Source organism: Anser anser, assembly GCF_964211835.1.
Source record: "Anser anser genome assembly, chromosome: 10".
Classification (NCBI taxonomy): Eukaryota; Metazoa; Chordata; class Aves; order Anseriformes; family Anatidae; genus Anser; species Anser anser.
This window is the reverse complement of record NC_139730.1, coordinates 10,730,398-10,757,396: the sequence shown is the minus strand read 5'-3', so window position 1 is coordinate 10,757,396 and position 26,999 is coordinate 10,730,398. Positions and strand designations below refer to the sequence as shown.

At 38.9% G+C, this 26,999-nt stretch overlaps 2 protein-coding genes across 3 annotated transcripts in view; one reads left to right on the top strand and one right to left on the bottom strand.

The window, feature by feature from the left end:
• The window catches only part of SLC27A2 (solute carrier family 27 member 2), a gene marked incomplete at its 5' end in the record, with an annotated part of 4,359 nt that extends 2,548 nt beyond the window's left edge, over positions 1-1,811 (bottom strand). Inside the window, one exon of the mRNA XM_083849944.1 lies at positions 1,748-1,811. Within this exon, the coding sequence (XP_083706070.1) occupies positions 1,748-1,811 (64 nt within the window). The remainder of the gene's footprint in view (positions 1-1,747) is intronic.
• GATM (glycine amidinotransferase) lies at positions 1,796-26,999 on the top strand. Of its 2 annotated transcripts, XM_083850757.1 has the most exons (10): positions 1,796-1,813; positions 12,645-12,765; positions 13,579-13,797; positions 19,465-19,660; positions 20,438-20,628; positions 21,875-22,012; positions 22,264-22,428; positions 23,246-23,309; positions 24,014-24,130; positions 25,999-26,999. In XM_083850757.1, exons 4-10 carry the CDS (start codon positions 19,564-19,566, stop codon positions 26,109-26,111), a joined length of 885 nt encoding a protein of 294 aa, XP_083706883.1. In that variant the 5' UTR covers positions 1,796-1,813; positions 12,645-12,765; positions 13,579-13,797; positions 19,465-19,563; the 3' UTR covers positions 26,112-26,999. The 2 variants fall into 2 exon arrangements, with proteins under 2 accessions (XP_083706883.1, XP_083706882.1); XM_083850756.1 differs by lacking the exons at positions 1,796-1,813; positions 12,645-12,765 and adding an exon at positions 12,980-13,136.

Below are 26,999 nucleotides of genomic sequence, written 5' to 3'. Positions count from 1 at the left end.
TCATCTGGAGTTTCAACCTCCAGCCACCAGGGACACAGGCAGCCAAGCCTAGTCAAGGGTCCCACTGAGAGAAATTTAGGATGAGGCAGACAAGGGGTGAGCTGACTTGGAGAGCACGTACTTCGTGCTCCCTACCTCTCGGGATGTACCAGTCCTCGTGCTCTTCCTCACTGAGGAGTAAGTAGACTAAATAGGTAAATAGGAGCTGAGTCAGCTGAAAATGTGGGGGGTGATTTGTTTTATTTATTTATTTTTATTATTTTGAAGCAAATAAACATGTTTATTAGTATTTTAGATGCACAAAAGCGATTTACAGCCCCAGTCTCTCAGTCTTGCTCCTGCCGAGGGCTTGGAGAGACACTGGTTACTCTGACAACCCTGACGCCAGAATTTCACCCTTCTGATAAGCCTGCAACCGCGGCTTTTCTCAGTGAAGTTTAAGCAGCTGTTGCTGTGAAGAAAGATTAATTCCTTCCTTCCATCACCACCAAGGGAACAGTTTATTGCCTTCTCAGTCACAGTTTTCTGCTCTTCTATGTCAAATCTGGTACTTCTTTACCCACAAGGCAGTAATTACGTCAGCATTACTAGGCACTATACTTCCTGAGTTCCTGTTATTTTCTCTAATGTTTACCAAGCCCTAGCTACCTATGTTTATACTGCTCCTTCTGATACTTTTGATTTAATGCTAAGATTTGTTTTGTTCTTTAAAATCATGAAGCAAAGTCCTCTTAGGAATGAGTCTGCGCTGTACAGTGGGACAATCTGGTTTTCGTCAATAATCCCAAGGGGTTGAGGTGTGTTAGTCCACTGCTAGATACAGCCTTGTGTGTTCAAGTATTTCTTATTATCATAGCAGTTTTAATAGGTAATTAACTGCTATTTCATATGTCATTTGAGGCTAATATATCATGAAATGTGCCACACACATGATCTGGGTTTTAAGTGTTTGGTGCTTTTCTGGTTTTTAAATATGTTTTGTGGGGGAATTGCTATTCCAGGAATCTTGGTTTACTAATCCAAATATCAGTTTAAACACTGTTAGCCTAGAGACAAGAAGTGCTTTTTTGTTGACTTGTTTGCTAGCTTCATAGTTCAGTAAACACTATTTAATACCCTCCCTACCCCCCCCCTTTTTTTTTTCCAATTAGCTACTGCAAATCTAGAGTTATTCTAGAAAGCTGACAGAGTCTTCTGTGACTAGTTAACACGTGTTTAGCGTTACAAGAAGCATGTGTGCTTGAGGCTGTGCCAGAAACTGGTCAAGGGCCTCACCTACTGCAAGCAGTCAGCAGTGCTGGCCATTGCCCCTGGGTCAGGCGCTGCAGAAGGCCTCTTGGCAGTGTTTGACACTGCCTGGGCACCCCTGCAGAGCCCCCACAGTCAGTCTGTGTGGAGACAAGAGGCTGCTTGCAGCTGATCACTGTGGCTTCAGTGGGTGCTCTGTTAACGAGTGTTTGATTTCTTATGTATGCTCCCCTCCACAGTCTTGTTCTTTCCAGCTTTTGTTCTTCTAATGTTTTGTGGAAGCACTTGAAACACAGATATATCCTTTTATGATATCTCCATGACAGCTGATGTTCATGGAACTTTCTTTTCTCTGCAACAATATTCTCTGTGGAATTACATTTCAAGGTGCCAGCATAATTCAAAAGGGAATGTATTTCTTGTTATGTAGTTGTGATTTTGTTCCAGCATTATGAGTCTAACCTAAGCTACTTTTGTTTTCAGCATAACATCCACTTACACTGGTGAATGTAGGTGTCCAGAGGTAGCAGATGAAAATGGCAGGATGGCAGATTACTACCCATTGGTGAGTTGCTGTTTTTAATAATAATAATAATAATAATAATAAAAAGCTCAGTGATTAACAACGTTAGAGAACACTGGCTCAATTGTTTCCTTTGAAGTTACTGTCAAAATGTTCATCATCTTTGCTGAGGATGATCATATATCAGAACTTCTAAGGAGAAGATTATTCTATTTTCTATTGCATAGGTGGTTATTCTTGATGAGGTATGATTTTTTTTTTTATTAGAAAGATATGAAATTGTTTTTCCTTCCAAGAACAGGAGTGTTACATCTTTGGTATGTATTATTGTGATATAAGATAGGGGGTGACTTTAAAGGGCTACAGCTATTTTGGAATAACTCTTTGTTTAGAAATTCATGTTCTGAAATAAGTATATCTTGACGGAAAGTTGTTCTGGAATAGTTTTTCAGAAAGTAGTTTCAGAGTAGATGTAAGAAATAAGCTGGGAAAGCCATAAACATCAGCTGATCACTTGCATTCAATTATTTAAAAATATTCTATGGTAGAGAAATAGATTGTTGAAAAGTTTAAATATTAAATTTCCTAGAATGGCTGCAGAAATTAAGGACCATGAAGTTAAGAACAGTGAATAATCTTTCATACAAAGTTTTCTTGCTAGATTAATAAAAATTACACCTCTGCAGGTGACATATGCAGTTAAAGAAATATGAGAAATTAATTTTATGTTGTTCATAAAGAACATAAAATATTTCAAAATGGAGGCTCCAAAATAATATTGGTACGAAGTATTACTAACCTTTTCCATTTCTTAGTGTCTGGACTTAATTTTGAGCTGGGTTCTTGCTTCTAGCCTCTGTCAATGGCATACAAGCATCCTGGGAGGGTTAGCCGCTTAGTATTTCAGGGTGTACAAAGATCTTTGATTGTGTGGTGCTGATAATTTGCTTTCTCCTGCCACTGTGGCAAGCAGTTTGTAGGTTCCCTTTGACTTTAACTATCAAACCCTAATTGCTCAACAGTTGATTATCCTCAGCTTTAGAAAATATAAATGATATGTTTATTAGTAGAAAACATAGTTCAAGGAATTAGTTCATTACTCTCCTCATTTCTCAGTTTCTGTGCTCTACTCTCCTATTTGCTTTTTTAATACCTCTATATTCAGTTCTTTGTAAAGGGTTTGTTGTTACAGTGCTCGTTTGCACTATCCATAGAACAGTAAGGGAAAGAAAAAATAAAGACAAACTAAAACATAGAGAATGCTACAGCGCTCCTGTGGACTTGGGAAAGAGACTCCCACTCTACAGGTTCAGGCACCCGTGGCTTCGGTGTGTTAGGCAGCAGGCAGGGGTATCTTTGTTTTTTCCACAAGATGTCACCAGAGGGTAAAAAGTAGCTGGAACACTGTGTTAATTTGGGATTCAAGCTCACTGTTCTGCTAATTAAGGGACAGGAATCATGGGAAAGCCCAGCACTCTGTATGCAGCTTTCCTGGGTTTTTTGTGTTTTTTTTTTTTTTTTGAGATGGGGATCAGAGTGGAAGACTTGCGGTTTGAGTGAGTCTGTGTAACAAATCAGCTGGGGTTTGTTCTTCTCTTGTCTGCTTCACCTGACACTCCCAATGGGATATTTTTCAGGACTGCTAAGCTGAAATCTATCTTCAGTTTCCAGTTTGAAATGCCTACCTGACACATTTTCAAATTTGCAGTTGCTTTTAAGGGTTTATTTGCAGTATTATCTCAGTGTTTCTGTGAGGTTGCAATTAGATGAGACAGGCTGACCTGATCTAATTCATTGGTGTGGCCAAAAGGGGTGATTCTGTTTCCCTCTCATCCTTATGTGGCCTTCTACCTCTGCCTCCCTTACTGCAGCTCCAGTGCTCTTCTGACCCTTCAGCGACCAATCCAGCTCACTAAACCAGCAGAATATATTTTGCTGGGTGAGTTCCCTGCTGACTCACAGAGTAGAATTGGCTCATCAAGGCTCATATTAGTACTATGAACAATGAAAAGGAGGGAGTGAGGAGACGATAAGCAGCAGCTCAATCTCCTTCCCTAGATGCAGTGTCTCAAATTCTCCTTCTGTTCCCTTCCCTCTTCTATATGAGTTGCAAGGTGCAACTGGTCCTATTAACCAGGAAAAAAAAATCATGAATGCAACAACCAAGCTCATAGTATATGGAGAGATAAGTCAGTGAACCTATCCATGGCAAAGTTCGAGCCATTCCATTTTTGGCCTCGCAGTCTGGCAGAGGTTCAGGAGATGAGGGTCAGTGAAATACATGCGCTGGCACCACTTAAACTGTGCTAACATCAGCAGTTTATTGGTATTTTTCCAGATCTTTCCCCACTTCTGGCGAATGATGCTTACAAATTTGTAATGCATCAGGATTTCTAGTAGATCAGCTAGGCAAGCTGACTTGCTGGTGTCAGCTGCAGCTAATTTGACACCTCTGTTCACTGAAATACTTTGCGATCAACAGTCTCCAAAAAACTTTTCCAAGTGAGTGAACCTTTCCTGTGACCCTAGAATTTTCAAAAAAGTTTTGTCTGATGGATTGCACAGTCCTTCTGTTCTCCCTGCTCCCCTGTCCATCTCCCCGCCAAAAAAAACCACCCCACAAGAAATCTGTATGTTGCAGGGTACCTTTGCTTTGCTGCACTCTGTCCCAAGTTCCTTTATGTTCCTTTGTGTTAATGAAATTACTATTAAAAGGTAAAGGAGGTGCAACCTGGCTGTGAATAAACATGGCATGACTCATTAGGCAAAACCATATAGAGGGTCTAGATTTATGTGCCACATATAGATTTCTAACAGTGTGGGCACAGCAGCTCTTGTTGGAGTTGATCCTGCTGCAAAGCCAGAAGGCTTGTAGCACACATGTAGCACTCATGGCAGACTATGAGCATCTGTCTTCCCAGAGGCCTGCATGGAAAACTGGAGCAGGAGGTGGGAGAAGAGAAAGGAACCTTTCATATGTTCTACCTACATATATTGGATCTAAAAACTCTTAATGAAACTTTCTCATTTCAAGAAATTGTCATTTTGCAACTAAGAACTTGTTTTGGTATGAAACTTCCCACCAAATCTTCTTACAATGCCATGTTTACTTCTAAGCTATGAAAGTTAGAACAGCGAACTATTTTCTGTTGAGATGCCAGCTCACACACAGCTCTCTGCTCAGTTACAACTGGCTGAAGGTGAAGCTCTCTGATTCATAGTGTAACTCATCTTTCTGTTGTAGATGTGTTAAAAGCAACTGGTATGAAATTCTGGGAATCAAATTGTAATGTTCTACGATGACATGTGAGAGATTCCTGGCACTGGATGGTAGCTGGATTCTTGGTACCGAGCCCGTCCTTATCCTCCCTGGACAGAGATGGTTAGAATTCAGCAGAGCAGATGTGCTCTTCAAGATCAGGGAAGGGAGCCGTCAAAGCTCAGGAATTATCCTGTCTCCTAATACAGAAACCCCAAAGGGTGTCTTGCTCAATGTTCTTTTGTGGAGTTGAGGGAATGTTTCCATCCCATAAATAGATTTAGAATTCTCTTAGTTCATTACAGATGCAAAGCCAAGCTCCTTCGAGAGCTATGTCAGCAGAAGTTGGTTCAGAGTTCAGATAGTTATGTTAGTAGGGGTATACGAGCGATGGCATGCAAGCTACCTGTTCCCTCCTCTCTGCTGCTTAGAGCTTATTAGCTGTCAAGAACTGAAGTGGGTGAGAGGAGATGAAAGGGTAAGCATTAAGCAGATAACTTAGCTGAGCCTTGACCTCAGGAGAATTTAAAATTACCCCTTTTCAACAATTTTGCCTTTGCTTTATTTTTTCTTTTATGATGGAAGGGTAGATGGCATCCATGTGTCCAAATCCAGTGTTGTTTTTGAACCACTAAATTTAGGCTTGAATCAGATTCAGTGTATAAATCACAATGAATTTATGAAATCACTTTTCAAATTATACTTGACAGACTTTTAAGAGGCATTACAGTTTGAGCATTAGTCACAGCTGCTGCCAACAAGAGCATCGAGTGATGGAATATGCTTATCAAAGAACTGTCTTTTCTTTGAAAAAGGGGTGGGGTAAAAAGAAGCTTTATTCTTACAGCCTTATGTACTGAGCTATGGCAAACTGAACAGATGAGATCTGTGGTCTTGTTTAGTCCAGGGATTCTTCAGCCTCTTTCACAGGAATAAACTGCCTGCATACACTATAACATAATGCTTGAGTCAGTACACGTCTGTCAAAGAGAATATTTAAAAGCTCAGAAAAATGCACAGGTTGGCTGAGGTTCTGTAGCTTATTACTTTTGTCAGAGAGTCTCTTCAAGGCATTCTCTGCTTTAGTGTGGAAAGGCGAAGAGGAGGAAAGATGTTTTTTGTAGCAGTCTTCCTAAAAAAAATAGAAGTCTAACAACTAAGCTGAGGCAGGGGAAATTTAGGCTGGACATCAGGAAGAGGTTCTTCACCGAGAGGGTGGTCGCACACTGGAACAGGCTCCCCAGTGAAGTAGTCACTGCACCAAGCCTGTCTGAATTCAAGAAGCGACTGGACTGTGCACTTAGTCCCATGGTCTAAACTTTTGGGTAAACCTGTGCGCTGCCAGGAGTTGGACTTGATGATCCTTATGGGTCCCTTCCAACCCGGGATATTCTATGATTCTATGCATTAAGCTGTTCTCTCCTTGAAGCTTCGGATGGATGAGGTTGCTGGAGGGCTGATGCTTTCTGTCTGTTCCAAGAAATAAAACAGGTGGAGCAAATGCTAAGTATTGACACAAAAATCATGCAAACCTTCACATTAAGAGGCCAGTAGTTTACTTGCAGTTGCCACTCACACAGTGGTTGAAGGAACCAGGATTTTTGAAATTGTTTTTCAGAGATACGATGTGATATGGCTACAATTTTAACTCCACAGGGAGTGAAAAGAAAACTGGCTGCAGTTGATATTTTAGGGGCATAGCAAAGTTCTACTAGTAATTTCTATAAATATTCTTCAAGACAAAATGTAAAGCAGTCTTGAAACTTTACATGCTAATGCAAAACAGGGTATGTCAAAGACCATATGACTGAGATTAATGAGACTTCAAATGTTGTAGAGCCATGCGGTTCAATTGGCAGTCCGGACAGAAAGTATTGTCACAGTCCTGATCCTAGAACATGTTGGCAGATCATGTTACTGTATTCATGGCAATAGTGGTCTGAATGAAATCTATCCGACCAAGTGATGTGCCTTTTGCTGCATGAACCTTCTGCATTTTTCAGTAGTCAGCACTGCACTGTCTCTGGAAATGACAGAGAGTAAAATGTCATGGATTATGATCACTAAATCCCTTGCCTTCACAGAACTTTCTTTAGCACTGTCACCTTCCTATAATAGAAACGTGACATCTAAAATTAAAACAGATATTTACATATGTATGTTTGTACTCGTGTTTATGTGCACATACAGTGTAGTTAGTCAGAATGTGCATTTCTGCAGGCTCTACTAGGAAACTAATTGAATTAGTAAGGCAATCATTTCTGTAATGTATCATGACTTGTGAGTAGCTGGTAGGACAGTAGAAAGTCCTGTCTTGAACTCAGCTGGATTCAGTGAACAAGGACTATTTTATTTGCTCAAATTTCAAAACTTCTTTTGGACTAGCTCTAAGCCAAAAATTTGTCTAATGATTATCTCACCCGAACTCTGTCATTGTTTGCTATTTAATTGCAACTTCTATCTCCTTGTTGGCTGGTGTCCTGCCCTTCACATATATGCACCTCTACTACCTGTGCTGTTTCCTTCGTGCAGTTACTGGGCTTTGTTTTGGGTGGGGGTTTGGGGTGTTTCTTCACAGCCCTCCAGTATTACAGTATTACCTTGTTTCCCCTAAAAAAGAGTTAAATGATTTCCTAAACTATCAGACATGATTGAGATTTAGTGCATTACATATTTATATTGATATGTTCTTCTGATGTACATATGTTGATATGCATTTTGATTGTATATGTGATTTAATAGTATTTGGGAATGCTATTTGAGACATTTTAACACAAAGAAATACGAGGAGCAATGCTTGCATGAATAGAAAAATGCACTAAGAACTGAATCATGCCAGTGTGCTAGGAATCTTAGAAAAGTTTGATTTATCACTACCTAAATTTCTTACATAAAACATCTACATAATTCACCCATTTTCAGGCTGGAGATTTTTTTTTCCCCTCCACTGATTTCTTAAAGGCAATGAAACTTTCAGTCTTGCTGCCTAAGAACTTAAGGTTATATGACTATGGATTGGGTGTGTGCATAGGGATTGGGTGTATGCATAAAATGATTTCAGTTGGAAGGGACCATTAAAAACTCAATACTCAACCCCCCTGCTATGGGCAGGGACAATTTTCACTAGATCAGGTTGCTCAAAACCCCATCCAATCTGGCCTTGAACACTTCCAGGGGATGAAGCACCCAAAGCTTCTCTGGACATACTGTTCCAGTGCCTCACTACCCTCTGAGTGAAGAATTTCTTCCTTATATCTAATCTAATTTACACTCTTTTGGTTTAAAACCATTACTCCTTGTCTTATCACTGAATGTCCTTGTAAAATATCTCTCTCCATCTTTCTTATAAGCTCCCTTTGAGTATTGAAAGGCTGCAATAAGGTGTCCCTGGAGCCTTCTCTTCCCTAGGCTAAAGCACCCCAGCTCTCAGCATTTCTTTGTAGAAGAGGTGCTCTAGCCCTCTGATAATTTTTGTGACCCTCTTTTGGACCCCCTCTAACAGGTCCCTGTCTTTCTTGTGCTGGGGCCCTCAGAGCTGAAGGCAGTGCTCCAGGTGGGGTCTCACAAGGGCAGCAGAGGGGGAGAATCACCTCCCTTGACCTGCTGGTCATACTGCTTTTTATGCAGCCCAGGATTTGATTGGTTTTCTGGGCTGCAAGCACGTACTGCTGGCTCATGTCCAATTTCTCATCCACCAGTGCTCTCAAGTCCTTCTCCATAGGGCTGCTCTCAATCTGTTCATCCCCCAGTCTGTGCTGATGTTTGGGATTGCCCCAACACAGGTGCAGGACCTTGCACTTGGCCTCACTGAACTTCACAAGGTTCACGTGGGCCCACTTCTCAAGCCTGACCAGGTGCCTCTGGATGGCATCCCTTCCTTTTCTTGTACCCACCACACCACTCAGCTTGGTGTCAGCCGCAAACTTAATGAGGGTGCACTCAATTCCAACACCTATTTCATTAATTAAAAAAAAAAAAGCTACAGGATTTGCCCTTTAATAACTATAAGCAATAAAATAGGCAGAACATTTAAAGCTTCTCATCAAGTATAAAGATTAAACTGGTGTGGGTAAAGCTGGGAGAAAGAATTTCCTACCATTTTACATATGAAAAACGTAGCTTGTTTGGTCAGGTAAGAGATTAGATCTTACTATATCTTTCTTTTCCCTGTGAAGAATGATAAAGAAAGATTTTATACTATTTAATTACACAAAATGAGATTACCTTCAAAGGATTTTTAATGTAGTACATTGATTTTCGGCTTTTATTACAGGTCACAAGTTAAAGTGAAATATATTACATTAAATTGTTTTAATCATGTCTAACAATGTTTCAACTCTTTTTAGACTTCTTTTTTTTTTAGAGTTGACAACTAAATTATGAGCTTAAAAGGGAAAAAATAATATGTAGTTTAAGTATTTTCAGATGCATCTGTTCTTCCCAACTCTAACAGTCCAGATTTCTGAACTTCTGGAATTTGGAAACTTGCTTTCTAAGAAGCATATTGGATTCCCCTGCGTTGTTCCTGTTAGCTAACAGATAAGATTTGCAGTGCCAAATTCTCTTCTCGTGGTTGTATTCTGCTGGAATTTAGTGAGCAGTATCATTGACAAGGCACAAAGAACTGAACTCTCTCACAATTTTATTGTAGAATAGAGATATCATAAGTAAGAACTATTGAATATATGCAAATGTTGAGACCAGCTCAGACCAGGCTTCCTCTACAAAAACAGTGTAATCAGTTATAGAGCAGAAATACTGGTAGGACAGGATAAGCTGTTTTTTAACCTTAAAAATCATGTCCCCCAAGTGCTTCAGGCACATTGCTGTACCACTTTACAACTCCAGACAACAACAGATGCTCTGAAAGGTGGGATGTCAATTCATGACCAGATGGAAATTCACATTTAAACAGTGGTGTAACCTCTTGAGACTTTTGTTTCTCTAATAGATAAATATTAGAGGGTTAATTATAAGCTCAGCTATCTTTTTTTTTTTTTTTTTTTTTACTTTGATCTTTGTTAACACTAGTGTTTGGGCCACAATATTGCTGGTAATTGGAACCACGTTGCTTTAAATGGATTACATAGTTGTCAGAATGATATGGTTGTATATAAGCCTGCAAGGCACTTTGTCATTCAAAACTGATGGAGAGAATATTACCAAAAAAAAATAATCATACAGCTCTATAATGAACTTTTCAATCCAAAGAGCTCAGCACTTGCTTAGTAAACCACATGTCCAACTAAACCCTGAAAGAACACAAAAATAAATGTTGCAGATAAACCCAGACTCATGCAATATTGAGGGATTCTAGAATTTCATTTGGGTAACAAATGAGTTGCCCAAATTTAAGTAACTTTCTGGTATTTGAATGAATGAAATCAGCTTTATTTACATTTGAGTAATTGTTACTGTCATGTTCCGTGACTTTTGTCACTGTTAAAACTTACATTGTTGAATAAAGCCCTTCTCGTGGAGGAGGAGGAGGAAGATAAAAAGAGCTACCTAGCATACAAAAATAGGAGTACTCTTGTGTTGATGCAAAAAGAGTGAACTGTGAAGAGTGACACTTCTCATACACCACAAATGTGAACCGTATGAAGCCCATATTGGGAGGTTCTTACCCATAAGAGGAGGTGTGCAGAGAAATGTGAGGGGCTACTTTAAGGAGACATTTTAAATTTTTTATTTTCAAGTGACACAGTAGGTGGTCAAGTGATGAAAGAAGCATAAGGATACCGCTAGGTTGCATTTTAGATGAGTGGTGCATCGATATCGTTACAGATATCAAGGCCCATGTGAGGGCAACCTGGGGGTCAAATGACTGTTCCTCAGCGAAGGCTGGAAGGAAAATGCTAATGAAGCATGAATAAAGGTTTCAACGTCAGACAAAATATATGCCAGTTAGGAGAAGGAAAGGATTCCTGCTTTGACTGTACTCAAATGAAGATTGGCTTATGGCCAGGAGGAACTATACCTAAGATAGGAAGAAACAGACCTTTGAGATATGGGAAAGAATGTTTTCACTGAAAAAACGTGAGCAGAAAAAATGCAGTCCATCAGGAAAATAAATAAATGACAGGGCACTCAGCGCAAAGCCCCCTGTAATGATGGTGGCAACAATTTTAGGGACCCTATGGAGTATCAAATATATGTAGTAAGTAGGAAAAGAAGTATTGTGCAGAGTCAGAAAAACTATGTAAACTGAGTTGAGAAAGAATGATCCAAAGGTCCAAAACTAGCTGATAAGTTGAGAAGGACAGGAAAAGAAGCAAGACCTTTGGATTTAGCCTCAAGCCAATCATTAATTCTTTTAGAAGGTCAATGTGAGCAGAGTGACCTTAGCAAAATCAACTGAATCACATAACAAGCATATGAGCATAACTAGAATAACCTTTTATTATTATTATTATTATTAAATAGATGGCAAAAATTGGTAACTAGAAATTAAGTAACATCAAGAAAATTCCTTTTTGAAACTAAGAAGAATAAGCTTTTTGATACAAGGAAACATTCAATACAAAGAAATATAGTTTGAGGCAACTATATTACACGCGAGTCCTAACAAACTAAGATGTGAAAAAGTTCTGCTTTCATTTGAAACAGGACAAAACATGTCTGATATCATAACAGCTAAAATAATTAACTTTTCTCCCCAAAGTATGTAAATTCATGATGAGAGAAACTGCACTGTCCTATTTCTCCTGGGAAGCTGCAGTGTTTATCTGTGCCAAAAAGGCAAACTGTTGATTTATTAATTACCCAGTAGAGTAAAACTTGCTTACTCTTGTATCTAAGGCGTGTTAACACTGTAGCTGTTTTGCTCTGTGCTATGACTGTAGTTTTAATATACATTAGTAGTACTGATGTTTACCTTCTCCCTGCTATAGATATGTCTGCTGAGTTCATTAGTACTGCTTGTGGTCTCACATATATGTAGAAGTGATGCTAAATATCATGTCTATTCATGGACATGCCCCGCAGCACTAGCACTGAAAAACAAAGCATCGACTGAAAGAGGATTAAGTAAAGTTGAATAAATGGCACAGCATGGGTGATAAAGGCAGAACCAAAAATAATAAGGTTAAAATAAAGATGTAGACCTCTACTATTTTAAACAAAAATATTTTAAACTATTAAAACTATTTTTTCCTATGTTGTCTTTTTACTTTTGTAAGGCAAAATTAAAAGCGAACTTGTGTGTAAAGTTGAGAAAATGCAGAACTACGTGTATTAGGTAATTATTACCAATGTTTTTATTACCAAGTATGAGTAGAGCTGGTAGCAAGCAAATTTCTTATTGCAGAAGCATTTTAGAAGATATGTCTCTTTCTGGTAATATCATTACTGAGCGATTTTGCAGGGGAAAAAGTGTAAGTCTACCAGGAGCTAATGATTTTAGGCTTTCGTTTTAAGATGACTTTTCATATCACAATATGCACTTGAAGAAGCCAGAATTTGAAATTGGTTGGGATTTTATAGAAACACCCCTTCAAATTATTATTATTTTTTGGAGAATCACAAAATCTTTAGATTGTTGTCTAAAACTTTGAATTGTTAAGCAATGAATTAGTGACTTGTTGTGTAAAATTGAATTCCTGTTGTCTACAGCAGGTTTAATGAAGAGTACATATCTGGTGACTAGAACCAGCTACGATGGGCCTCAGTGCGCTTCTTAGAGAAGAACTTTAAATCTCGCTGCTGGAGAGTCATTTGCGGAGGTGGGACCGAGGTATGTCGAAAGCAGCTGTCAGCCGGCTTTGAGGATTGCCTCATCCATCCGGGCAGACCACGTCCACGTCTCCCCTGCCCGGCTTTCGGGCCCCAGGGCTCCTGCTGCTCGCTGCTCCCCGCTCCCCCCTGCACCCCCCGCTCCTGCTCTCCCCGCTCCCGGGCAGCGCGGGCTCGGCCCTAGGGGCGCGCCCTGGGGGCAGGCCATATATGGCGGGGGCGTGTCCGGGGGCGTGTCCCGGCGCAGTAAAAGCGCGGGCAGGGCGGCGCGGCGCGGCGCGGAGCTGGGCAGCCCCCGGGGAGATGCTGCGAGTGCGGTGCTTGCGCGGGGGGAGCCGCGGAGCCGAAGCGGCGCATTTCATCGGCTCGCGGGTTGGTGCCGCGCTGATCCGCCGCCACGCTCGGCGGGGCCGGGGTCCGGGTCGCTCCGACAGGGTTGGGGCGCGCCCACGGTGGCCGCGGGCACGCAGGGATGCGCCGAGTGTGGGCACGGTACTGGTTTCTGTGGCAGGGGCTCGCACGGGCATCCTCCCCGTTCAGCAGCACTGAGTTCAGTGACATCGGTCATCGCTGTCAGTTTTGTTCTCCCATGCCGTTATTCCTCCAGACAGAATGTATTTTAAAAGGCAAATTGTCTTTTAAGCATATACTATGCCACAAATAAATTAGAATGCCTCTAATAAACAGCATGTTACTGTTAATGTTCCACATAATGCTTGTTGTTTTAGGATTGCAGTGTAAGGCGCTTGTGGACTTCTGAACTGTTACTTTTTGCCTTCTGTAAGGGAAACATGATTTTTATTTCTATTTTAAGCTTGGAAGAGTCTTTACAGGATGGGTGCAGCGATCTTTCCAGAGCACCCAGGCAGCTACGGCCTCCCAGAACACCTGTGCTGCTGATGACACTAAGGCTACAAGCCCTGTACCTCAGGACAGTCCTGTTTGCTCATACAATGAATGGGACCCACTGGAAGAAGTCATTGTGGGAAGAGCTGAAAATGCTTGTGTTCCTCCTTTTTCTGTGGAGGTTAAGGTAAACAAGAAAAACAACAACTTTAAATGGAAAGTAGTGCAGTTTCTATATATGCAACTTAAACTTTACAGTGCACAAGGTATAGTATTTACCCATGAAAATTCTTCTCTAATGCTAGTTGTTTACATCTATTTTACAGCTCAGCTGTGTTGGTGGGGGTTATGCTTTTTGTTCCCACTTTCAACTGATTTAATTTTTAACTGAAGTCACTACGTAGTAGAGACAGTCTTTAATATGTACAGCATGATCTGGTAATATAGTCCAGACACTATCAGGCTACACACATTGTAGCATTTGAGATAGGTGGCAGGATTGATATAATTGGTGAGCTGGGCCATGAAACCAAGTAGGGTTACAACTTGAAGGAAAAGGAAGTATAGCTGTCTACTTAATGGTCTGAGAGAGATTAGTGTCTGTAGCTGTAAGACTGTTCTATTTAAATAGCTTTTAAATAGCTCACTGGAACTCCCATGTGCTATAGTAAGTGTTGTATGGAAATGTATACTCTCCTGCTTTTCAATTTTTTTTTTTTTATGTATGTGTGCGTAAAACTATAACAGTAACTTAAAACTATGTTTCTTTGCTCTTTAAAATCTTGTATTTCAGCCTTGCTTTGCTTCTTATATATGTTTAAGAAAAGCTTTACACAGAACATTAGACTATTGAATGGTTTTAAACTAAGCAGAAGCTTTCATTCTCTAGTTTAAGAGAAATGCTTAAATTCTGGGCTTGCTCCAAACTCTTTTTGTGAACTTTACCTGGACTTTAAAATGCTGAACCTGTGTTGTTACCTGCATTCCTGGGGATAATCCCGAGTTTTTCTCTTCTAGTGTCATAGTATAGATACAGCGTGATGCCACATTGCTGCCTTAGAGGAGGGACATGCAATGCATGGCTATCCCACCAAAATGAGCTGGCATAATACAGCTGCTGGAGAGACCTTAGTAAAATTTTACAGGATACCTTGACAAAATTGACTGAAGACCTCAGTGTTAAAAGGGGGAGGGGACATGACACAGATGCATGCACACACACACAGGAATTCTTCTCTTTTGGAGTAGGAGAGATGATACTGAAAAGATGTTTAAAGTGCTGGAAATGGTAGTTTAGAGGAAGCTTTGGATGTACTTGTGGAAAGAAACTTTTCTTCCTACAGCCCATTTTACCTTTGTATATTTTTCTTTAAAACTTGGGCTATGATTCTGGCCAAAAGTGTTTGGAGGAGTTTGAATGAATTACTGCAGCTTGGTGGTTCTAATCCCCAGACAGAAGAGTAATCCTTTGACATACACTGGGATATTTGAGATGATACCTTGGCCCCAGTAGCTCAATGAAAATTTGCCACTGACTTCATTATGACTTGTAAAATACTCCTTGAAAGCTTTAGCTCACTTACCAACCTCTGGAATCCTGTTCCAGACACTCCAGAGAAATTCTAGCAGCTTCAGAAAAACAAGCTAATGAGGACTGGGATTTTTAATATAAAATATGTGTGTGTGCATTTATGTACTTAAAACTGCCATAAGGAATGGACAGAAAGAGTATGGAGAAAACCCAACAGCTATCTTTGTTACATTCTAACATCACATTGGAGCAAAATTATGTTAAGTAGTGACCAAGGACTTTAATATCAGAAAAAAAATATTCTTTCAAATGTCTAACTTGCTGAAATGTCACATACTTTACTGATAGCCTTGTTCTAGTGCCTATTAAGCCCTAACTAAACAAATGAGCTCAGATCATTCAGATCTATTGTTCTATGCAATATTAAAAGCTTAATGAGGAGTGTCAAAGTATAGAATTAATTCTGGAATTTGAAGACTTACTATCTGGGGGTTAAAGCAAGCTTTACTTTTAGCTTTTCTTTATGTAAACTGCCTAGTCTGATGAATACATTGGCCAAAACAGTTAATAGGAATAGTGTGTGCTGGCTGAGATTTTTTTTCTAGTTTTCTCTGCTTTTGTCTTAATTGTGCTGTAGAAATTGCTATGGTAATTCTACCTTGTGGACATTGTTGAATAATCCAAGCAGTAGTCTAAATCCTACCTTGCCAATAGTAAAAAATCTTAATAGATTCAGATGTTATTCAAACCTCTGCCATGTGTCTGAAAGGTAGGGGAGGTAAATAAGAATCTATTTCCCTATTATGTTCCTGTAAATGGCAATACTAGGGCTGCTGTATATCACATGGCTTCTGCCAAGTGTGAATGAAGATTATCAGTTATAAAACTGCAGTTTAAATCTAGCAATTTTGAATTGTATAAAGGAAAAACTAAACTGTTGTACCTGAAAAACGTCTCAAATCATAATGCTGTTTTCGTAAATACTGGCTTTTGAGGTGCTTCTTTGTCACGTTTTAAAACTGTATGAATGTTTATATACGAAATACTTAAGTGCAGGAAGTATGGATGCGTTCAGGTGTTGTGTATACCAAAAGCACATCTCAAAGTACAACAAAAGCCTTTTTCCTGTGATGTAGAAATGATGCGATTGGCATAAGGAGGAGGAATCAGTGAATTTAATAGGAAACTCTAAATATCTGAGGAATGTTAATAAGCTGACACATTGGACAGCTTCTTTATTGCATATCCTTTTGGGAGCTTGAAATGGCATGCGTAGGTTACATAAAGGGAAATGCACTATTTGGAAAAACATAGGAAATCTTATCTAGCATTCCATCAGTTAGGAAGATGCCCTCTTTTGAATAAGCACATTGATCAAGTCTCACTATTCAGTTGTATTCTTCTGAAGCAGTTGACATTTAGTCAAACAGTTGAGCTTTATGGCTTTGTACTTCACAATGATTTTTCAGTATATTTTTTAAATAATACTTTTTTGATGAAGAGATATTATTACAACAGATCATTATATCTTCAGTGAGAAGCTAACTTTAAGGTAGGTCTAGAGAGCATAATATTGATAACGTTAATTATTTCCTCACTATAAATGTTTTAAATATATATCAACTGTAGGGAGTGATTATCCTTTTTCTTAAAGATAATCTTTTTCTTACAGCACATTCTTGAATTTCTTTCAGAAAGATAATGTTGCTTTCCCCCCTCCCACCCAAATACCACTACAGTTTTTCATGTACTTTCAGATTATAGCTCATAAAGTGCATTGAGAATATTATTTAAAGCTCATTTCTATTTCCTGGTCATGGTACTTTTAGAGAAGTCTGAAATAATTGCAAGTATGTAAGTATGTGGTCAAAGGGGCCTGAAATCTCAACCCTGAATTAGTACAAAATAGATGTCCCAGTGACAGAGTTTCTTGCCCATCTATTCAGAATATGAGTGTTGTTATGGTATGGAATAGGAGTGGTGTTATGGTGTTCATCTTACTTTGTTGTAATTTTAGGATTGCGCTATCAGATTAGGGCACCACAAGTGTCATTTTTCACATTTGAGAAACAGGAGCAGTAGTAAAGGAGAGCTATACCTCTTAGGAATTAAAGAGATTCAAATATAACACTTGTGGCTCTGAAAATAACTAGCTTTACTCCATAGGACAAATTTGTCTCATTAGCAGAACAGGAGTCCATGGGAATGCTAGGCAGTTCATATGATCTGCATGTGACTTCTGAACAGCTGGCAAATCTGAGGTGATCAAATCACCCAAGACCCTGGGGGGAGGAGAGGGGTAGCAGTGGGGCATGGGGCAGGGAAGGAATAAATTCCCCCGGAAGGATGGGAATATGTTTCAGTAGTGGAGGAGCAGGAGGGCCATACCGAGACCTTTGCTTGGGCTCTCTGTATAAATGTTAAGAATGTCTAAAAAGTTGAATTTTTTCCCCCTTCTATCTTACCTCTATAGTTTGAGGGCAAATAACCAGAAATAGTAGAGAGCGCAGTGTATAGCCTGGATTGTGAACGGAGATCAGGCACGATGCCTTCAGCAGAATTGCCTTGCCTACTTGGGACTCATACACCATACTAGCAACATTCATTGTTGGGGGTTCATCATTGCATTGTTTCTGTCCAGAGCGGTGCTCTCTGGAAGGCAATAAGGACTGCAATTGCATGAGTCTTTCTCATGTTCAGGAGGGCAAGGTTCTCCTGTGTCCCGTTGCTGTCACTCATGCTGTCTGAATGAGCAGAATTGGTAGAGGGAGGTCCTGACCTCTTTCTTTACTGTTTCTGATGCTTTCTGCTGTCATTCCAGAAGGGATACGTTTGCACGTGTTCACCTGTCATGCTAGTGTTAGCAGAGACCCATCAAAGTTGCTGGTTTCAACAGCTTATAAATCTGAATGAAGTGCTTCCAAAGACACGCTGCTGAAGCAGCCTAATCGGTTTTGAAAATTTCTGTTTTTTCTTTTCAACCATGAGTACAAGGACATAATTCTGAATTATTATTATTATTATTTTTTAATTTGAGAAGACTGTCAGAGGATTTCAGGAGCAGAGGATTTTGGCCTGTAAGTGTTATACTTGTTTTAACCCAACCCTGACAGATGAATTTATCACTTGCATTTTCTAGACTTCTGCATTACCTGAAGTATGGCCACTTCTAGCCAACAGGGCATGTCATCTGTTGCTGCTTTACAATTCCTGATGCCACTACTGTGACAGTACCAAAGTGAGGTTTTAACAAGGTGATTACAGACAGGTGAATTTTTGCTAGCCTTATTAAATAACATGTCTATAGGGTTTCCTTTATGACTGGTGTGTTTGTACAGGTCTAGCGTAACAAGGACCAAATCTGTCATGGCCACTTGGCAGCACCAGCTAGTAAATACTCACTGAAGAGTAAATAGGAGTTGTTTATGTAGACTGTCTTGGTTTTCGTCTGTGATTTGATAATAATGAGACTTTCTATGGGGCTATGACTAGAGAGGGGAAAACACTTGTAAAGAAAGAATTTATTATGTTATTTGTAGTAGTATTTCCACCCATAGGAACAAGGAATTTAAAGCTACTGATCCATCTATATCCAAAAATAGGAGGAAAGAAAATGCCCTGAAAATCCCATTTAAAAGTCATAACACTAAATTTGCAAATATGAATGAAATGTGTACTTCTCCCCTTTCCAGAATTGATTTCTCCTTTTTCTTTTTCTGCTGCTCATCAAAGGACTTTTTCTCGGGCATCATGCCCTGTGTACAGTCTATCAGCAGTACTGAAACCGCGTGCTAGTTGAGTGAGTCTTCTCAGCATGTACAGCTGAAACTTAATTCTGTTGCTGTGTAACTATTTGGTGAAGACACCATCAGCTATTCACAACTAGTCTAACACCTGCACTTAAATATATTTAATAACTGGACACATGCACATCATAAAACATCTGAGCAAAACCTTGCCAGTGATAAGTGTTAATAGCTAGAGGTAACCACAAAAAGGCAGCAGAGTGCTTCTAGGATAGGAGTTCTTGACAGGGAATAATTGGCAGCATTTATCTGAAGTCTTGAATCTTCTACTTTCCTTCCACTGTCTCACCCCAGCCCTTCATTTCAGAAGGATCAGCAGGCCATTGACAGCTTTTATCAACTCCTCAAATTAGAGCAGGAATCAAATGTAAGGTGCACTATGTGGTAACTTATACAATGCAATGTAGAGATGGTGAAAGAACTGAACATGAAGAATTGTATGTTATACATCTATTTCACTTTGCCAAAAAAAAAAACACACAATGCTTATTCTTTGTCACTTGTCCTTTTGTTCTAGGCCAACACATATGAAAAGTATTGGGGATTTTATCAGAAATTTGGAGGCCAGAGTTTCCCCAAAGACCATGTAAAAAAAGCTATTGCTGAAATTGAGGAGATGTGCAATATTTTGAAAAAAGAAGGTGTAATTGTCAAGAGGCCTGATCCAATTGACTGGTCTGTGAAGTATAAAACACCTGATTTTGAATCTACAGGTAAATACTATTCCGCTCTTGAAGGGTGTATAGTCTGTTTAGCTCTCTTGTCTGAGACACTTTGGCTACCATCTAGTCTAACTTCCTGCTTGGAGCGGGAGTATCCAGAGAGGGTAGATCCTACTCAACTTTGTATCAATTGTGGTCTCCAGGTTCCCTTCATGGCAAGCATGTTCTTAAGTTAGTTTTTACTAGTAGAAGTTCAGTGGGGACCAGGTAATAGTTGTGAAAATTATTAGCAATATAATAACAAAGTTGTTTTTGTTTGTTTTTGTTGGTGTTTTTTTTTTTTTGCTTGTTACTTATTTACATACCCTACTGGGACTAGTTCTGCATTGCATCAAATTCCTGTTCTGTGCTATTACTATTTAAAAGGATGACATATAAAAAATGAGGTCCACTTGGAAAACCCACTACCTCTTACCTTTCATAGAAGTCTTCTGAGTAGTTCATAAGCATATGTCTAGTTAGTTTCCATTAATCAGATTGTGGAGACTTGTAGATTGTGGATGACTTCCTTCTAGCTGTAAACTTGTTATGAATGAGGCTTTGTAGCAAAATGTTGCAAGTATTTTGAATGGAAAATGTCACTTTGAAAAATTGAAGACTGTCAATAAGAGCCTCATTATGGCCTATTTTCCTGACTTTTGTGAAGATGCTCTTTGCAAGTCTTTCAGGTAGAGAAGTAATGGTAAAAATGGTGGTAAAAAGTGAAGAACCTGAAAAATCTGAGAAAAGCCTATTTGTTTCATAGATTCATGTACTTTTTCCTTTTAGGTATGTATGCTGCCATGCCAAGAGACATCCTGCTGGTGGTGGGAAATGAAATTATTGAAGCGCCTATGGCTTGGCGTGCTCGTTTCTTTGAGTACAGAGCGTATAGACGAATAATTAAAGAGTACTTCAACTGTGGTGCTAAGTGGACAACTGCTCCCAAACCCACAATGGCAGATGAGCTCTATGATCAGGTATTATTCTCATTTTGCTTCAGAACTTTTGATAATTTCAACCGGAAATCCGTTTCACAAAGAGAGAGGGAAATAAGTGAATTTGTGTTTTCTTTAATGTTGGAAAACTTTCTACAGTCTATCCAGGTGAAACTGAGTGTGCACCTGTGTAATAAGAAACAGGAAGTTGTGCCTATTGGAATCAGGTCTACTCTGAATTGTTTTGATTACTGACTGTAACTTAGCATTGCTAAAGAGGAAAGAATGCTCGAAGGTCATCACAAAGAGTACTTCAAAGAATTAATATTTCCTGAATATATCAGGAAGGTGGGAAAGAGTTGTGTATATTTCTTTTCACCAAAAAGACCTCACAATTCTTGTTTTGCATGAAGGACTTGTATTTTGGAAGCTACATGAAGAAATAGTGAAAGATCTAAACTGTGACTATTTACCTTCTGAATATAAGTGATTTTTTTTTCTTCTGTAATACTTTACTTTGACAATTTTGGTAGTTTTCTGTAGGCTCCCATTTGCATTAGGATCTTGGTAGCATCTACAATAGGTGCAGCTAAATTGGTTGTGAAATGATTATAACTTTTTGGGAGCAGCAACAACTTCCCAGTGATGCAAGGAAGTCTTCATTAAATGAAATTACCCTAGAGTAATCAGTCAATATTAGAAAACATCCAGAGCCTATTGTGAAGCATACTTACTTATCCAGTAGCTTTTGTTTGTGCTGTTTTTTCCACCTTATCTGTTCTTAATTCCATTGTTCTAAAATGTATTTTAATTCCTGAAATTTTACCTTCTAAGTTAAAGTAGTGCTTCAATCTAAAATGTGGAAAAAGTGCAAAGTCCACCTGTGTTAGGAAATAGCTTGCATACAAGTATTTCTGTCCCTGTGCAATAATTTGTTGGACTGGTAGTTAAACTCAACTGGTGATGAATACTTTCAATGCACAAGTCAGTATACTATCGAGACAGTGGTTCTGACAAACAATTAACTTCTTGATATAACTCTTCTCTTATACCATCACCTGTTCTTGAATGTAATTGAAACTCTATTTATTTAAAATTCCATAATTACACTTTTTCTTCTACTTATTTAGAAGTAAAAAAAAACAAACCAACTCCAAGGGAACATATGGAACATACTAGCTATCAATATAAACATATTTTCTTCATTTCAAAATGCTCGTCTGTAGGAAATGGTTTGAAAACTTTCGCCTACCAGCTCCAACCTAAAGTTATCTCCTTTCTGAATTAGGATTATCCCATCTGCTCTGTTGAAGACAGGCACAAACTGGCTGCTCAGGGAAAATTTGTAACTACAGAATTTGAGCCATGCTTTGATGCTGCTGACTTCATTAGAGCTGGAAGAGATATCTTTGTACAAAGGAGTCAGGTAAACAAAGGTTTCTTCCAACAGTGTTGTTATCTATCTTTGATGATTGATATTTTTATATTTACATTTCTAAACAACATTAAAATTTGTATTGACAAAAGCTGGTATTTATAGAGTATCTGTTAAATATTAGCTAGAGGCACAGGGTTCTAGTATTTTGGTGTTAAATATTTATTTAAATAAAACCTTATATAAACTAAATTTGGATGTCATTTATATTCTAGCCTAGTGAAACTTTGTTCTGTTTTTAGGTTACTAATTACATGGGCATTGAATGGATGAGGCGACATCTTGCACCAGACTATAGAGTGCATGTAATATCCTTTAAGGATCCAAACCCTATGCACATTGATGCCACTTTTAATATCATTGGACCTGGTCTTGTGCTGTCTAACCCAGACCGTCCCTGCTACCAGGTAAGATTGCAGCAAAGGAGAAAGTATCAAGTGTTTGATATTTTTAAATGATTCAGATATCCCTACTCATCATTTAAATCATTGAGTGATTTAAATCATTGAAGTGAGGGTGAAGAGGGGCTTTTCTTAAAAATACTGGCAGGCTGGTTTGCTTACTGAGTTTTTAGGACTAGAGCTCCCTCTCGTGGTTACACGTGAATAAAGAGCTCCTCCAAGTATTCGGGAAATGAGGTTGAAAAGTCGATTCTCTTTAGCCAAATTATCCTCCTCTTATTTTTAACTTAATTGTGTTATTCTGAGAGAAACATATTCCACCGGATACCTATGTTTTGTTTCCTTTGTTAAATAGACTGCATATTTAGCTTCTCAGGAAGTACAATGCAGAAGTAACTTTGTGGTATTTTTGCTGGTTTTGTTTCTATAAAGAGCACTGTAATTCATATCAGTGATTCCTATAGGGAAATTAATAATCCTAAAAAATATAATACTTATTTAACATTCTTACACGTTATTACAGTATTCTTACAAATATCATTTTCACTTGACAGGCTCTAAACTGCATATATCGTCTTTGTTTTTAATGTATCTTTGTGTAGTTAGCTTATACTAAGAAAAACAGTAGAACTATGCTAGTAGTATGCTAAGTTGGAAAAGGTCTTCAAAATGTTCTTGTACAAAAATTGATTTTGTGGATGGAACACAAGGGAAGGGGGTGTTGTATACACTGAACTACCCTGTGAAAATGTGGCATAGGTTGGATGACATAATGTGATGCTTTAAGAAGCCCGTTTAGAATCTAACTAAATTTATTTTTTAGATTGATCTCTTCAAGAAAGCAGGCTGGACAGTGATTCACCCCCCAGTGCCACTCATCCCAGATGGTATATTCATACTTTTTTTTCTAATAATTCCATAATATTCTTAAGCATGTTCTTATGGGGCAACTGTTGTGGTTTAACCCGGCTGGCAGCTAAACACCACACAGCCGTTCGCTCACCCTCTCCCCTCCCTCTCTGGGATGGGGGAGAGAAACGGGAAAGTGAAGCCGGCGAGTTGAGATAAAGACAGTTTATTAAGACAGGAAAATAATAATAACAATAATAATAATAATAGTGATAATGGTAATAGTATTAACAATAATAATGTGTAAGAAAACAAGTGATGCACAATGCAATTGCTCACCACCCGCTGACCGATGCCCAGCCTATTCCCGAGCAGCCGGCCCCCCCACCCCGGCCAGCCACCCCTATATATTGTTTAGCATGACGTCAGATGGTATGGAATACCCCTTTGGCCAGTTTGGGTCAGCTGTCCTGGGTCTGTCCCCTCCCAGCTCCTGCTGCACCCCCAGCCTGCTCGCTGCTCACTGGCAGGACAGAGCAAGAAGCCGAAAAGTCCTTGGCCTGGTGTAAACACTGCTCTGCAACAATTAAAACATCAGCATGTTATCAGCGCTCTTCTCATCCTAATCCAAAACATAGCACCCTACCAGCTACTATGAGCTACTTAACTCTGTCCTAACTGGAACCAGGACATTGGTTCAAAGTCTACAGTTACTGTAGCAGGTTTGTTCTCCTGTGTTTAGATCACCCACTGTGGATGTCTTCTAAATGGCTCTCCATGAATGTCCTAATGCTGGATGAGAAACGTGTGATGGTCGATGCCAATGAGACTTCAATTCAGAAGATGTTTGAAAAACTGGGTACGTCCTAACTTATTTTAACATACACTTAAAATGAAATGATCTTGAGCTCAACTGCGTGCATCAGGATGAATGGAGGCTTCATTGATAGTAGTCAAAGCAACCAGCACTGGAGAAAGGTATTCAAACAATCGGATTAATAAATAACAGTCGTTCAGTGATTTCTCTCCTGAATGCTTAAGACATACCTACAGCTTGAAGCAAAAGAAGGTATGAGTAGTAATTAAAATTGCTTATAGCATGAGCTTTTGAATGAACTTCTTTAATGTGAAACTGTTTGGTTTCAAAGTCAAAATCTGTGTTAGAGGGATTGTATATGTATTGCTGAGTGATACTGCCAAAATGCTTCAGATTTTCCTTCTCTTTATACTTCAAACTGTCTAAGACTACTTAACCTAGGTATTTCTGCTCACTTACAGAGAATCTCTCTCCTGCAAGATGTAATCTTAGATAGGGCAGAACTCCTTTAGATATGCAGTGGCAGGATGACTATTATTGAATATAAAAATCCAAGTCTATGCACTGCTCCCTGGAAAGACAAATAAAATAGACTTAATTTGTTGAACTCATGCAGTTAATCCAACTGTTCCCATCATTCCGGGAGAGAAGGATTTGGGTAGGTCTACTTACAGCTCATAGCTGGTCAGTAGGCGGGTAGTCTACTTTTGCTTGGTGTTATAGCCAGCTGACTCTTGCTGCACATGGTGATGCAAAAGTTGACAGATAGATGGACTGATGGGTAAATAAGGAAAAGGAAAAATCAAGCAAAGTGAGGGATCGATGTTTTGGAGAATGAGAAGGAATACTCCCACAAGCAGAAGACTAATGAGAGAGAATGAACCGAAGGTGAAAGATAACTGAACCTAGAAGAAAGGCTGCTTTGTTCATGGAAGAGAGCACTTGATTGAAGCTTCCCTCAAATCCGAGACAGTTCACAGATGAGAACCATGCAATCTAATGTTTTATTCTACTTTTAAATGACTGGGTGTACAGCTGTTAGTGAACAACTCTAGCTTTCTAGTCTTGGGTTGTTTAATTCTCTGCGTGATCAAGGAGCAGAGTATCTATAAATACTTTAAAATACTTAGAAAATGAGGCTGTTAATGCCAGTCGTGACACATCCTTCACACTTGAACTTTACTCTGTGCAAGTTCTACATAAAATTCTGTAGTCAGTAAGTTCATAGGACTGTGATGGGTCTGCTGGGAATTAAAGCATTTCTGACCTAGATGGTGGATTCTACTGAACTGCTCTTGATCTCCCAAAAGTACTAAGAAAGAAAAAGTCAAGCTTCATAACAGAAAAGTCTTCTGATCCTAATCCATCTGTCAGGACTTTGCGTAAGCTGAGCCACAGCTGAAAAATCAGAGCTGAAAAGAAGTGGGAGGAAGCTTAACTTAACCTAGGTAATAAGTATAACAGCTTTTTCTTCCCCCTCTTGGAGAAAGAGGGTCTTGGAGATCTGTACTTTCAATTCTGATTTACTTGAAAGAGTATATTCAGCGACTGAGCTGTAAATGCTCACACAGATTTATGTAAATGTGCCTTGGTCACATATCGTAGTGGCATTTCAACTAATTTTTCACATGCTGAAGAAAATGATTTTCTTTTTGACTGACATGTCATAACACATCAAACACCAGCTGTGCACCAGGTACTGTATTATTCCTGAGGGTATGGCTGAAATAAACAAATTAGCTGTGTTCCTGGCTTGTTCTCTGCCTAGAATTTGGGGGAAAGAAATTCTTAACAAATGAGTAGGAAATACTTTCTATGATCTGATAAAAGATTATCTAATGTTCTGATCAAAGCTTACCACATGAATCCGAGATTTTCATTTAAAAGTATGCAATGTATGTTTCTTGCAGGCATTTCTACAATTAAAGTGAATATTCGCCATGCCAATTCATTGGGAGGTGGTTTCCATTGCTGGACATGTGATATCCGCCGCCGTGGTACCCTGCAATCTTATTTTGACTAGTCATGAGCCAACTAGGCAGCTATAGTTCAGCTTCTAAAATAAGCATAGGAAATGAGCTCATGCAGCCATTTTAACAAAAATGAAATTAATTTGTTCTAGTGCTTGATCAGTGGTGTCCTTACAGTGGTCTAGGGAATGATTTATTCTTAGGTACTCTTCACTTTAAGCAATATAATTGAAACTACTTCCATCAGCAATACAGGTTTTCTGGCTGGCTTTTTGAAAGACATCCTTCATCTACGAAGTCCTCTCACATTGGCTTTGAATGTAAAAACTTGACAAGATAGCTAAAGGCTCTTGCTAGATGAGTTTGGTCACTAACATTGGACATCTACCTCTGTCTGATACTCTATCAAATAGGCAGCTTGAAATGTTAAACTTGAATTAACATTTCTTATTCCTTTTAATCGGTTTATTGTTCTAATATATTAGTGTTTAATGCAGTTAAAACAGATGCGACTGTACAGATCTCTTATGGAACCAAGTAATTTTATAATGCTTTTCATGTTGGGCCATACAGATATTCAGAGAATTTCCAGTATGATCTAACTTTAAAACATTATTTTCATTTACTTGTGATGTCCGTCTACATTTTCTTCTAATGCATTTGTCATGCATCTGAACACTTTTTTTATATTACTTTTTGTATTGCTGAAATTGGTTCTTTTATTTAACTTTTTAAAGTGTACAAATGGTAGCTAATAGTCTGCATCTACAGGTTTTGCTGTGAATTGTTTACGTAACTAAAAAAAAAAATGGAAAGAAAAAAAAAGAGCTGACACCACCTTCACCACTCACGCAACCTCCTTCATCTGTAGCAGATACCGCGATTTGAGTACTGATTACTGAATATGTACTTTTTATGCTAATAAACTTTTTTGCATTCTC

Excerpts from the sequence above, each read along its gene's own strand:
- GATM (XM_083850756.1), top strand. The coding sequence starts at position 13,068 with ATGCTGCGAGTGCGGTGCTTGCGCGGGGGGAGCCGCGGAGCCGAAGCG. Across the intron at positions 13,798-19,464 it reads CTTTTTCTGTGGAGGTTAAG|GCCAACACATATGAAAAGTA; the intron begins GTAAACAAGAAA and ends CTTTTGTTCTAG. Across the intron at positions 22,013-22,263 it reads TCTTTGTACAAAGGAGTCAG|GTTACTAATTACATGGGCAT; the intron begins GTAAACAAAGGT and ends TTCTGTTTTTAG.